The following is a 14379-nucleotide window of genomic DNA, read 5'->3' as shown; positions in this document are numbered from 1 at the left end:
ATTCAAGATGTGTATCATTGTAATTTTGCAGGTGGAAGAGGTGCGAGCTTGGAAAGATGAATTGTTGCGTCAGCGGAAACAGACGATCGAAATGAAAATGCTGAGAGCTGAGGAAAAACGACAGTCACAGCTGAAACTGAAAGCACAGAAAGCTCACGAAGAGGAGGCTAAGGTAGTATATAATTTCCACTTTCTGTACGTTTCACTCTCACTTTTAAATTTGCTTCTCAGTGCTCCAAATACTAAGAACATGAATGTGTCTCATAAATGCCAAAGGACTATCTTCAGTGCTGTGAATGTATGTTATCATTGTGTCTGATGGTGTACCTTTTTGACAATTCTCCAGTACTGAATACCTCTATGTACATGGTATACTTAGGCTTGTGTTGTGTAAGTCTGCAGCATGCGTGTATTAATACTAGTACCTGTCAACCTATTCTGGTCTATTTTGCTGGGTGTACCAGATATACATATTGTTTTGTGGTGGTGGGATAAAATATGCAGAGCTATTGTTATTGTGTTGTTGCAGATTTGCTTCTTGTTTGTTTTTGTTTGAAATTTGTGGGGTTTGTGAGGGAGGGTAGTGCTTCAAAACAAGTCAACTATGTGTGGTATTACTGAATATTGTTACTTTGTATTTAAGATATATGCAAGTAAGTTATCAAAAATATGTATTCATATAAGCCCATTGGAAATGAAATTTTTGGCTCAAGTATGCAATCTTGTATCAACAAGCTACCGTTAATATTACTTTAGAAAGCTGATGAAGGAAGCAGAAAGGAAATGCTTCATCTGGGAAGTTTATTACTTTGAACATCCACATGCTCTCCATGGAATAACCAGTAAAGAAGCTTTTGTAGTTGTCTTGCATTTTAAAATGTTTAAAAAATATCTATTCTTTTGTAGTTATTTATGCTGGGTCCACTTACATGAAAACGTACAAAATTTTTTGTCTGCAATTCCCACTGCCATTTGGCTGTAAACTTTGTAACTCCAATTTAAAAATTTTACAAATAGTCATAGGTTTGGTGTAAGTTGACCCAGTACTGAAATAAATCTTTCGAAACTTTTAGGCTAATGAAATAGCTTTCATCAACACTCTGGAGGCACAGAACAAACGCCATGACATTATGTCCAAGCACCAGGAATCTGAGGCCCGCCTACAGGATATCCAGGTGAGGCAAGAGTTCTCTGCCCCTGAGACAGAGTTATAACCCCTGATGTGTGTGTTATGATTGTTTATACTCACTGTTATGTTTCTCTTCTTCCTTGTCTTGATGTTCAATTATTGTTTTGAAAAAAAAAAAATTGTATGCATTATTACAAGTTATTGGCATTGCAACTTTGCTGCATGAATTGTATATATGTAGGTGTATTTGGTGTTTAATTAACTTAGGCATAGGTGGAGCAGTGGTTGTGAAGGGAATGTGATTGTTTGTATATTTGTAATTCAACATTTTGCATGGGGTGTGGTTTTATACCTTTATGAACTGTCAATGTTTAGTTCTTTTGCTTGTCAGTGTTTTAAGTTTCGGACTACAGTGTTATAATTTTGTATTTGTCACACAAGTATCTATTCTTAGTCTTACATACATGGGACTACCATAGTAACCAGAACAATTTAAGTGGTTATAAAGTGCTCATATTGTTGAACAGTTTTTGGAAGCAATTTTAGTGCCAAAAAGTCATAACTAAAATAGCAGCTTACACATACATGTATACTTATGAGGCATAGTTCAGACAAAGTCTTACTTTTACAAAAATAGTAACGTACATTTTCAGCATTTAGCTTATTTGATTTTAGTAACAATGTTTGTTTCATGAAGCTGAGTTTGTTTCACAAAGCAGGTACATGTATGTTATGAACAATGGCTGTAGGCATTACATTATGAGGTAGTCATGTGTATAATGCTGTGAAACAAACTTTCAATGTCAGTGTTATTAAGTTATATATATATATATATATATATATATACACACACACACACATTGGTGGTAAAATTTCAGTAGTTCTAGCAGTTTTTGGTTTATTATTCAGGAGGAAAGAATGAGGAGAATGGAGGAGAAACAGGCCAAGGAAGCCGCAGTAGAGGTCTGTTCCTATTGCACAAATTGATAACTTTGGATGTGTTTTTTGCCATAATACAATTCATTACCTTAATAAACCCAGGTGGATATGCAGTGAGATTCAAATGTATATTCACAAAAACTTTGCTTTACCATACATTTGAAATATACGCATTCAGAATTAGAAATCAAAAATACATGGACATTTGTGATGGCATGTGTTGAAATGAAGTGCAGAATTGTGGTTGTCATGCAGATGTTTGAGGTTTCCCAATGCCATTCTTAAACAAGTATACTTACTAGCAAAGTAGATACAAGATGTAATTTTACATTCGACCTACAAAAATGGCCAATAGCGATTTCTAAGGGTAAAGTGGATTATGCTACTTGATGACCTGTTTTCAAGACAGATTTTAGTTTCATAAACAAAAATGGCCAATAGCGATTTCCAAGGCTAAATTGGATCATGCTACTTGATGACCTGTTTTCAACACAGATTTTAGTTTCGTAAACAAAAACGGCCAATAGCGAGATCCAAGGTTAAAGTGGATCATGCTACTTGATGACCTGTTTTCAACACAGATTTTAGTTCGTAAACCTACTTGCTGAGCCCAGAATGAACGTTTCATAACTTGTTAAACCAGACCTCTCAAAAACTTATCTTGTTTTATATCATACAGTGCTTATGTATTAACTGCTGTTGTGTGACAAGGGAGGTAATTCAGAGGAGGCCTGTTATAATCAGCACTCAAAATATGTTGAGCTGCCATCGTATAAGTGAAATTTTCCTAAAACACCAATCAATCAAAATAGGTTGATTTACTGTTTGTTGATAGATGATACCTTTTCTCACATCACCTACATTGGTCAGAAATGTGAAGAGTTTCTGTCTATATGTGTTCATTTTTGTGTCTCTATCAGGAGAGACGAAAAGCCCTGGAAGCTGAAAGGACTGCCAGACTAATGGAGATGCAGGAGAGAAGGAAGTTACGAAATGCCCGTGTGGAGCAACAACAACAAGAGCGGGAAAAGGAGAGACAAGAAGCTTTCAGGAACAAAGAGAGGTATTAATAGAAGTTTGTACGGATGGGTTGACACATAAACTAAACCAACTCTTTGGGGACCTAGTTTTATTCATATTTGATACAAATGAGAAAAAAAGAATGAAGGACAGAAGTGAGAAAAATCGGATCTATTTTGGGTGCCAGTTGGAATACAGTACCTTTCCCCATCTGTAACCAGTTTCATCATTCCATAAGCCTGATTGCAATCATATAGTAATTGAAATTAGGTGAGCTTTACATAAAACCTGAAAAAAAAAAATAAAAAAAGAATATGAGCAAAACCTAGTCGATCTGTATCTTGAACAACAGTGGCGTAGAATTCAAGAAGGGTTTCAGTGTGTGGTGTTGGTGACTTCAGAGCGAATGTCTGTGCCTTTTTGTAGAGAGAAGCAAGAACGCCTGGCTGCTTTGAGTGCACAGCAACAGGCACATATTGAGGAGCTGCAGAAAAAAATACAGCAGAAGGTAACATTGATTCTATGTGTTACAGTAATTATGATCTCTTACCTGCTACATGTCCATATGGTGCTATAGTATGGTGGTCATTTGTGTAAGATTGCAGGCATAGCTAGATTTCAGGAAACATTTATGGTGATTATTGCTTGTGAGATATAAAAATTTTTAAAAATTTAAAGCACATATACTCATTAGACATAATGTATTTGTCTCAAGAATTTGCCTAAAGAGTAGAATATCATCCTACCTTCCAAGCAAATCTGAAATCACCTTTCTAAGATCGACAAGGCACTTACAGTAAGGCAAAATCAGAAACCCAGTCATGATACTGTAGAATATTGTAAAACTTTAGAACAAGATTTCAGGTCAAATTCAGTACTCATGGGTTCAGCGAAGTTGAACGCAAAATATGTGAATATCATTCTTATTAAGAGATATTTATGTCTTATTTGCAGCAAGATGAAACTCATCGTCGTCACATTGAAATGCTGGAAGGGATTCAGAAGAAAGCGTTTGAGATGAGCGTCCTTAGGCATTCTACTGAAGATCACAATGATGCTCCAAGACTCATACCTTATGACCAGAAAAAACTCTGTACAGTCTGTAATGTATTGGTACGTTGTTAATGATCACACCGAGGGCTTTCTTTCATAAACATGTCTTAATTCCTAAATCTTGATCATAAGTCTTAGGTTGTAAGCTTTACACAACAAGGCAGAGATAGTATTGTTTTATGGAACGACGGGTGTTTTTTGTCATATGTTGTAAGCTTTAACTTAGGACCAGAGTTGCTACTTACAGCCGTAAGTGAAATGGAGACAAGATCAGACTAGACCATTTGATAATATAACAAAATACACAAGAAAATATCAACTCAACAGGGTTACAGCATAAACTGCTCAGCAGTGTTGACATCATTGTCCTAGATAGCCAATAATATTTTACCCATTTTAGTATCTGTGATTCTGCAATGTTTTTGCATATTTATAAGATTTTTATTCAAGCATATTATGAGGACATTATCCTGTGTAGTCTGAGGAAATGGAAGTGAAAAATTCGTGAATGGCATTCTGATCCATTGTCACACAAGTAATAAATTCATTTTATGATATCTTGTGGAGTCAGGGGTAGAAGGATTATGTTTTGATTGTAATGGCAACAAAAAAAACAATTGACAGACTTTGATGGAAGAGAGCCTAATAATATGCCTGACTGTGTGACAGGTATTTGTGGCATCTGACATGATAGTTGAAGTTAAAGGGAACTGTTAGCTTTCTGATCCACTGGCCTTTGTACCATTAGTCTAATACTCCCTGTTACTTTGATGAAGTACAGAATAATGCTGTGTTTTGAACTGCATGTATTTCCTATGCACAGTAAGTCAGATACTGTTAGTCTTGCCAGCTAGGTGACCACTTACATATGCCAACACAAGGGTTAATGTAATGAATTCTTTCATTTTCAGTTCAATTTAGTTGTTAGATTTCCAACATGTTATAGTGTGATTTCTTTGGAAGGAATATTTTAATTCACCATGCTGATTTCATCACATTGTAACTTTTCGAAATTCCAGATAACCTCTGAGGTTTACCTGCTGAGTCACTTGAGAGGCAAGAAACACAGACAGGTGTTGGAAGAGAGCAACTTGGGCCAGACACCTTCCAGGCAGGAAATAGTAAGTAGTGATTGGAGCCTAATGGTGTAGTCTTGCACAAAGTACCCTCCACACACAACATCCTGTCGCCATCATGTAAGTGAAGAATTCTTTGTGTGACACTAAACTACGGTTTTAACATCTTTAGATTTGTCAGGTACTAGACAGATTGCTGTATTTTTACCCTGGTTCTAATCAGGTTTCAGGAGTGGTAAAGCTGACAGCATTCTTAAAGCTAAAATATTCTAGATGAAGTCTTGAAACATTTGCACTATAATGATGATTAGCTCCCTAACAAGTGAAATATTGTTGAGTATTGTTTAAACACATGCAATTATCTTCACTCCTTAACACGATAGGTTATCTTAAAAGTGTAACATTCTTGTGTACCACTTGAAACACCATGTAAATCAAATTTATGAAACAATTTTTGTGGGACAAAAGGGTCTACATGTACAAGTTTTTCTCACTTTTTTTACAGGAAATGTTCAATCTGAAGAACATTGTTGATGCTCCGGACAACAGCAACCATCCTAAACTTGTTGGAGAAAAGGAGAGACAGAAGGCGTTGAAGAAACGATGCAAGAAACTGAGGCAAAGAATGAGTTCACGTGGGCAGGAGTATGAAAGCTCTCTGTCTGGGAAACAGTCACCTGTGGAGTCCCAGCACAAAGCTAAGTAAGTACAACACAGGTCGTGTGTTCAGGAGTTGTTGAGTCATGACACAAAGTCAAGTACCCTAATTCCTCAACTGTGAACAACTTTCAATGCACTTTATGCACATCTATAGTACATGTATTGCCAAAAGCAGTTTGTAATTTCCAATAAATCTATGCATGACCTCCCACAGCGTCTTTCACCCCTGCAGTGATTTACAACTTTGTAACATACAAAGTCATTGCCCCACAATTTTTACACATACGATAAAAGTCAGTTGTGGCAATATAATAATTTTACATTTCTTGTTGATTTAATGGTAAGATCTTATCGCTATCTTAGTAGAGAATAACATCTATGTATGACAGTGTCAATCAATCTACTCTATTTTGGTTTGGAGGCAAATATTTGAACGTATCACATGAATTGAAAAATTATGCAGTTTTGCGCACTGCTTGATCAGGTGAGCTAGTAGTGTTATCTGAATGCCGTTTTAATTTGATTTTGGAGACAAAACTACATTTGTTCGATTGGCCAGTTTCAGGGCTTATTGAAAGTATAATTTTATCAGTCAACACAGAATAATCCCCTCTGAATATGCTTGATTAGACACCTTCCAAACATGCAAAAAGGTCGAAGAAGTGCAGTGTAAGCCATTTGTTCAGTTGTTGTTGAGTCATAATACAAGCCCAAGAGCTGTAGTTCTTCACTCTTTTTGCATGTTTTTAAGGTGTTGTCTCAAGCATATTATTCCGTGTAATTTATAAAATTATAATTCTTGTGAAACCAATGTAGTTTTGTCACCAAAACCAAATTATAAATATGCATAAATTGCACTGAAAGTTGCTCTTTCATATGTGAAAAGGTTCAGGAATTAGGGTAAATGTGATATAGGTAATTTGTTCCGGAGTTGTTGTGTTATAACACAGTCCAAATGAGTAAAATATAGGCCATTTGTTCAAGAGTTGTTTAGTTATAATACAATCCAAATGAGTAAAAGATAGGCAATTTGTTCAAGAGTTCTCGACCAGATGAGTATCTTATTCTGGCCATTTGCTTAGTAGTTGTTCTGTTAGAACAGAAAGCCTTGTACTATATTTCACCCGAAGTTTGATATGTCAAAATGCACTTTCAGAAGCACATAAATGAAGCCCATAAAATGGTATTGAAGTGGGGAGGTCTGTCAGCAACCTGTGGTTAGTCTTGGGTTTCCTCCCACCATAATGCTGGCCTCCGTCGTATAAGTGAAATATTCTTGAGTACGGCGTAAAACACAATTCAAATAAACAAATAAATAAATAAATAAAATGATACTGTGGATACCAATACTTCAGTTTTTCTGAAATAAAAATAATCAAACTTAACAATAAACCCTCTAAACTGGTACTACAAGGTCGATGAATGCGGTCAGAATCAAGCAAAATGTGTTACTTGAAAAATGCTAAACTTTATTTGAAATACAGCAAGTGGATTCAAGAGTTGTTGGGCCAGTCCACAAAGATAAGAAAGTATAGTGTAGGCCATTTGTTCAGGGAAATTCGTTTACTGGCAGTTTTGTTATGGCACCATTCTTTATTTTAGACTGCAGAAACTGGTAAAGGATGTGAATAAGTACTTGCAGTGTCCAGATACTGGACCATGGCCTCAGAACAGAGTTACTGCCCTTGATAGGGCTCTGGGTGAAATCATCCGCATACTGGACAAGAAGGTGAGGAACTCAGGAAACTATCTCATGGTTGTGGACAGCTGTAACATTAGAACGAGGATCACTCTGACTAAGTTACAATATTTGAGCAAAAATATCTTGTGACAGTTTAACCATGATTGTAACAATATGGCAAAATACAAATCAAGCAACTAAATAAAACAACTGGGCCTAGTTGTTCAAAAGTATTTTAGCTAATATTGGTATTAACTCATATTTTAAAGTTTTACTGAAGCTCAGCCACCAATGCAGTTGTCCAAAGTCAGATTATATCAGCAGCAGACTTAATGTACTATTACCCCATTGTTTTGGGTCAAACTACAAGATTGAAGATTTAGCTTACAGTTAAATCTGGTATTAAGTCTTAAAACAGTTTTGAAGAACTAGGCTTTGATGTGTCAAAGAGTAACACTAGGTCTCAGAGTCACATTTTACACTGTGGGTGGTCTCTGTAGCCTGGTAGTTAATGTGTTAGCCTAGCACAGTGACCTAGGAGCCCTCTTAATGTGGTTGCTGCGATTTCAACTAAAGCTGATGCTGACTTCCTCGTTGGTTGTACGTGGGAAGGTCTGGCAACTTGGTTTCTGCCAGCCATAATGTCGGCCACTGTTTTAGAAGTGAAATATTCTTGAGTGCAGCGTAAAACACCAATGAAACAGATAAATAAATACTGTGATCTACACTGATTTACACTGTGAGTTATTCTTATAGTTACTTTCATATACATGTATCAAAGGTTGAGATGTACGTTCATGTTGTTATTAAAACTGACCTGAATGTTTATTACATGTTCTTGTTTTCTTTCTATCTTACAGGTTCAGGGAGACCAGATAACGTTCTGTCGTCTGGGTGGCCTCACCTCTCTGTGTCGTTTATTAATGCTGCTGAACAGAAGCAATGCTTCACTTCCACCTGTTATTCCCCCGAAGTAAGTTCAGATTTCATATCGTCTTATCTTCGGTTCAGTGCATCACTTTAGAAAATTGAACATAATTCCATTAAGAATAAAAATGTAGTTATTGTTGATAGTTTATTCTGTAAAGTGAAAAGTGTAGAGATTTAAGTAGAGAGTATCCCCCAGGTAATTATCCCTCACCAGTTCCTCACTCGCTTCTATACAATGTATTTGTAGTATGGAGTGGGGACGTCCTGTATTATTGTGTTGTGTGGTATAGTATTGTCCTCAAATACAAAATATTTAATAATTTTGGATAGAATTAAGGCTTTTTTGCTGGAATGCCACAAAAAATGTTAGTGTAACATAATTTTTATCTGAGTGAGTTTTGGATGACATGATTTGTATGATACAGTTTGGGGCAAGAGTGGAAAGGACTGAAAAAGTTTTTCGTACAGTCCTCCAATACATCCAACAATGGGCATGGTTTTCCTTGAAGAGAATCCTTGATGGAAACTGATTCCCTTCGTTCTCTTGTCAAGAAGTGACTGAACCTCTTTTTTTTCCTTTCTTTTTTTTTCAGGTCTTTAGTGTTGGTGTGCAATGCTTTCAAATTCAGCTGTAAAGGTTGCTATGACAACTGTCATTACATGCTCTTCAGCAATAAAGTTGGGACTTTGGTTGATCTTCTCATCCATCAGTTATCAGTAAGTTATCCGGGTTGATATAAATTAAAGATTTTTCTGAAATCGATCAGAATCTCATTTTGTTTGGTGGAAAAAATACATGAAAATTCAGATTTGCCTCTTCCGTGACACCATTAAACAATTATTCACTTCTGTGAGCTGTAAAGTGGGCTGTGTTCAGGTGATTGACTTGAATGCATGTTTTCCGATTGCTGGAACACATGAAAAGCAAGTTCAGTCCCAGTCTGTGGAGGGAATTTATAAATCTCATGTAAAACTGATCATCTTGATCGTCCTCGTATAAGTGAGAAATTGACACATCACTGCTGTCAATAAAAATAATTGGACCAAATGTAACTGATAGTCGACATACACCAGTCAGTTGGAGTACTGGATATTTGATGACACCACCATTAAATCCCTAAACCAGATCAAGGGTTGACGTGATCGTGTTCGGTGGGGATGGTTATTATTGATGCATACATGTATATGGGTCATAATTCTTAAGTGTGGAGGCCAGCAGCTGTCAAATAAATAATGAACTTGATAGTGACTCAAAAGTGCATTGCCAGCATTATTTCTGTCCCCAAGAACTGTGGAGACAAACCTGCCCTCATTATTGTCCAACTAAAATCGGTGCACTATAGCATTTCTTTCGTTTTGGTACATATTTGGCTTGGTGAACAAACAAGTTTTAAACTGAATTTTAAATCACTTTCCATGACTGTCAGAATGTATCGCATCTGTTTGAAGTTCAAGGAAGTCAAGATTTCGGAACACATCTATATTGGAGCGATCTTTAGGTACCAGCTCACTGTCAACAATCTTTTAACAGCGAAAAGGCAAACAGTCAGACCTGTGAGCAACTTTTGAAAGCTCCCGTGTTCCTGTGTCCAGCAGTTGTTCATTTAGAAGTACATGTGACTACTAGATCAAGGGGTTCTGGGCTCTCATTGGTTCAGATGATTCGGTTGGTTGACTGTGAAGTGCTGTGTTCAAATCTAACTATTGCTGGTTTGGTTGCAGCTTTAAGTCAGAAGTTTTGTCTGACTGAGGTCAGTGGTTTTCCATAGACACTCTGGTTTCCTCTTTTACCTGACTGCCATCATATAAGTGGAAGATTCTTTAGTGAGGGGTTACACAACAATCAATCAATCAGTCAATTAATCAGTGGTTGTTGACTCCTCCACTGTTTTGCTGACAGGTGATGTTACCGGAGAATGTGACAATGAGCACAGCCTGCGGAGAGGAGGGGTCATCCCGCCTGTCCACCAAACTTCCCTATGATCCCGTGGTCAGTAACCTGATGTTTGCCCTGTCCACCATTCTCTCCTGTCTGGCTAAGAACAACCCCACCTTCAACTGTAGCGAGGCTGCTGCGGAGAGGACCAGTAACAGCGGAGACGCCTTCATGAGCCGGGGCAATGACGTCATAAGGTTCGTGCTTCTTATTTTTTAATACGGAGTGTATGATGTGACCGAACGTACAAAAGTACAAAAACAAATTTTGTAGTTTCCATCTCAGGACATAAAACTGGTTTTAACCTACTGTTTTCCTATGGCCCCAGCAGTCAGTGTGGAAATTAAGTAGCGGGCTGTGGTGAGCAATGATAGCCAAGATCAGCCAGTCTGTTGCTACTCGAACCAAATTTTTGGTTAACTTAGTGTGCAATTCAAGCCGAAGCACTTACCAGAGAGCTGCCTAGTTTCTCCTAACCCTTGATTCATGATGTTGACACTCTTTGTTGTTATTTCTGAATAGTACATAAGCCAAAATTTGTTGTCTCTTTGTTTTAGCACATGCATCGATTGAACTTATCTCCCTATCATAACAATTAAAGTGATTTAGTGTTTGGTGCATTTTTAAAAGGTGTACTCCTTCAGTTTTGTATGGACGTCACTATCAAGTTAACTGCAGTTTTAGTTGCATGGTTGTCTCCCTTGTATTGTGACCCATTCTTGAGAGGAATTCTAAGCTTTGAAGTGAATTGAGGAGTGTACAAATGTTGGTGTGTAGGGTATGGCCATATCATGTGAGTATCATGTATAATATGACTTGATTTATGTTCACAGTCTGAATGGAACCCACCACCCCCCTCCCTTCAGACAAAGTGACAACATCTCTCTTAAGATAGATGTCAAACTTATGCCACTCTGTGGCATAAGTTCAGATCCACTCAGTTGTCTTCAAATGAAAATGTCATAGACTTGCTAGAATGCTGTTGACCAACATGCATGTAGGAGGCTTGATATACACACATGTAAATAGAGTACAGCAAGCACAAACTGCAGTTTACCAGCGTGAATGAAATAGCACCATTAGTCAAACTGGCATGAAACAAATGTCACCTATTCATCCAAGTGGTTAGATTGTTATACAGGCTGTGAGACATAACATTGAGAAGAAGGACCAGAATAACCATTTTTGCCTCCACTATCTAGGCAATTATTTTCATGCTTCTGTACTTTGTACATTTCCTAGTTTAACCTTTGGGAATGTAATCAAAGCACTGACTGTATATCGGCAATAGTATTTCGGAGTTCTCTCCCCTTGACTGTGGGAGCGTGGCAGTGGACTCTTGATGTGGTACTCTTCTTCCCATTGGCCTGTAGACTTGATTGAAGTCTTCAGTGTTGGAAAAGGCCTTGTCATCAGTTACTGTAACCGTTTTCTCCTTAACTGTATTTTAGTGTCATGTTTAAAGCAAACTTCAAAAAAGAAAGTATGCTTGGTATGCATGCTTGGTGATGTGTATTGGTGGGCTTAGCGTAATATTATTCCCTTCACCTGAAATGCTAACTCCTGGGCCCAGTTTTTCGAAAGTGTCTTAGATAATATCTGTATTAAATCCTATTTCATATTAAAAACTTTATCCAAACTCGGCAACCAGTGCAGTTCTCCAAAGTCAAAATGTAACAGCAGCATTTTGGTTCATATTTAGTATACTGGTAGACAATTTTTCTTTTTGGCTAAGTGGAAAATTGAAGACTTGGCATGAAGTTAAATCTGGTATTAAGCCTTAAACCAGTTTTGAACAGCTGAGCCCAGGAGTATTGGTTATATATATATCTGGAGCACAGAGTGAATCAGTAAAGAAATATGAGAAAGAAATGTTTGCAGTAATATGAATACCACAATATCTTACATTCATTAATCAGAATAATTATATATATATATATTTTTTTTTTTACTTTTTAGTTATTCCTGTTATGTCATAAAAAAGGAAGAATTTATTGGGTTGTAGAACTGTCCAATTCACACATTTTGACAAATTACTGTAGACAGGTGAAGTACCTGTACATGTGTCCGGGATCGAGGCTGAGAAGTGAGGGTTGATTAGAACACGTTGCTGATAAAATGTAAACAAGATCAAGAAGGAAACATTTTAATTTTGCTTGATAGCAGTATGCATGAATGGTAATAATTAAGCTTTGAGCATGGAAGTACATTGTGGCTTGTAATACACTAGATATCAGCTTGTAAATTTTGTTGAAGGTTTGTTTTGTAATATCAGGGGTTTGTCAGGTACATGGAAGAGTGTATCATCATTGCACCCAAGTTTCCTTATTATGCCTAGGTTTCTTTTACTCAAGAACCTGGTCATCATCATATCAATGAAAGGTTTTTTAGTACATAATTATTCAGAAAAGCTTGTTTTGGCAGTAGAATGGTGAGATAATAAGTTATTGTTTAATTCAAAAATCAAAAAAGAAATAAATACAAATGATCCATTTTTGCAACTTGCGTTTGGTCAGCACCTGACTGACGTTTATGTCTACTGAAAGACTGCCATTCAGAGTATCTTAAACCGGCAGTAAATTTTTTTTTTTTTTGACTTTTTCTACCCAGTAAAACTTTAGTGAAACTCTGTCTTGTCACAGCTTCAGTGCGTCTCCATTATCAACAGCAAGTTGATGTCACATTTACTCTAGCTCTCTAATGTCAAAGGTATTTCTCATACTATAATAGTCTAAGACATAGTCTAGGACAGATTTAAGTTGTGGACATCGACGATGAAAGACAAAATGATAAATAGCTTTCTCGGTAAATAAACATACTGGAAGGATATTTCTCCCACTGCTTGAACTGTTCATACAGTAGGCCTATATCATTTATACAGTTTACGAGTAGCCTGCAGATGCGCGGCCGGGTGTATTCCTGGTTATAGCCTCTGGAGGGGTTGTTCTAGTACCAGTAATTCTGACCCCTATTCAATGTTTACAAAATTACAGTAGGATTGTTGTAGAACTGGATTCTGACACAAATGGAAATAAATCTAAACACGACTGAGGCTGATGTAGGCTTTCGGCTGTCACTAGATTTTATGCTTCAATTTTGTTGTGGTTGCTTCAAATGTGAGAGCAGTGCTGACCTTGTTATCGTGGACGTCAGAGAAAGCACTTTGGCGTAAATAATAAGTTTACAATATTTTCTGAAAGAAGACAGAAAAAACATCCCTTGTATGCAAGAAAAGCGAAGAGCAAAATTTAAATTCTCCAGTTTTAATAAATTCAGAGAAAAAAATATTTAATTAATTTTCAACTTTGTCTGATGAGATGCCGTTTGATCATTCCTTTTAACCTTCCGCATCCCTAATGAATTTTTCACGCTCTCAGATATTTCTTATTTAGCAACTGCATAATGACTAAACACTAACATGAACGACAAAAAATGTATAATTTGTATAATTTGTACAGGGTGTTTAAGTAGGCCTATGGTCTACTGGGGAGATGAATGTCTTTTGGGCTGACACGGTATGCTGCTGTCTGACATAATTTGTGATACCGTCGTTGAATATTACACGGATTGTAAATCAACCAGTTGTACATCAGTGGTGATCTGTAAACGATACACACCTATCCCACAACACTGTGAAATGGCCCTTCGGCTACACATAGATAAATCCTTGTAAACAATCTCAAAATGATGGTTCGTGCAGTAGTTCTGTGTTATCATATATCACTGCATGGAGTGAATGGGTAAAGGCTTGGTCACAGCTTAGGCCGCGCAATCTGATAGCAAGGTGTTTGATTGGATAAAATTCTCAACATGGCTGTCTTGATTCACACCAGCCATTTGATCATTATTGTCATTTTGTTTCATTTGTTATTTGGTGAAATTTCATTAAAATAATTCAGTGTGATACTGTTTAGAAAACTTATTTGTTTTTGCCAGGTACTGTCTTGGCCTTTAA

The 14379-nt window shown here is 36.9% G+C and overlaps 1 protein-coding gene across 2 annotated transcripts in view; it reads left to right on the top strand.

Moving 5' to 3' along the window:
- Positions 1-14379, top strand: part of LOC135472628 (S phase cyclin A-associated protein in the endoplasmic reticulum-like) — a 45656-nt gene that overhangs the window by 8795 nt on the left and 22482 nt on the right. The window contains exons 12-23 of one of the 2 annotated variants that reach the window (XM_064752226.1): positions 32-172; positions 1074-1175; positions 2039-2092; positions 2989-3131; positions 3515-3596; positions 4043-4201; positions 5161-5262; positions 5723-5919; positions 7480-7606; positions 8419-8531; positions 9082-9205; positions 10389-10621. In XM_064752226.1, coding sequence (XP_064608296.1) covers positions 32-172; positions 1074-1175; positions 2039-2092; positions 2989-3131; positions 3515-3596; positions 4043-4201; positions 5161-5262; positions 5723-5919; positions 7480-7606; positions 8419-8531; positions 9082-9205; positions 10389-10621 — 1577 coding nt within the window. The remainder of the gene's footprint in view (positions 1-31; positions 173-1073; positions 1176-2038; positions 2093-2988; positions 3132-3514; positions 3597-4042; positions 4202-5160; positions 5263-5722; positions 5920-7479; positions 7607-8418; positions 8532-9081; positions 9206-10388; positions 10622-14379) is intronic. The other variant, XM_064752227.1, reaches the window with a different exon arrangement.

This window comes from Liolophura sinensis, chromosome 8, assembly GCF_032854445.1.
Source record: "Liolophura sinensis isolate JHLJ2023 chromosome 8, CUHK_Ljap_v2, whole genome shotgun sequence".
Classification (NCBI taxonomy): domain Eukaryota; kingdom Metazoa; phylum Mollusca; class Polyplacophora; order Chitonida; family Chitonidae; genus Liolophura; species Liolophura sinensis.
Note: the sequence above shows the minus strand (reverse complement) of the source record. Positions and strands in the feature narration are given on the sequence as shown.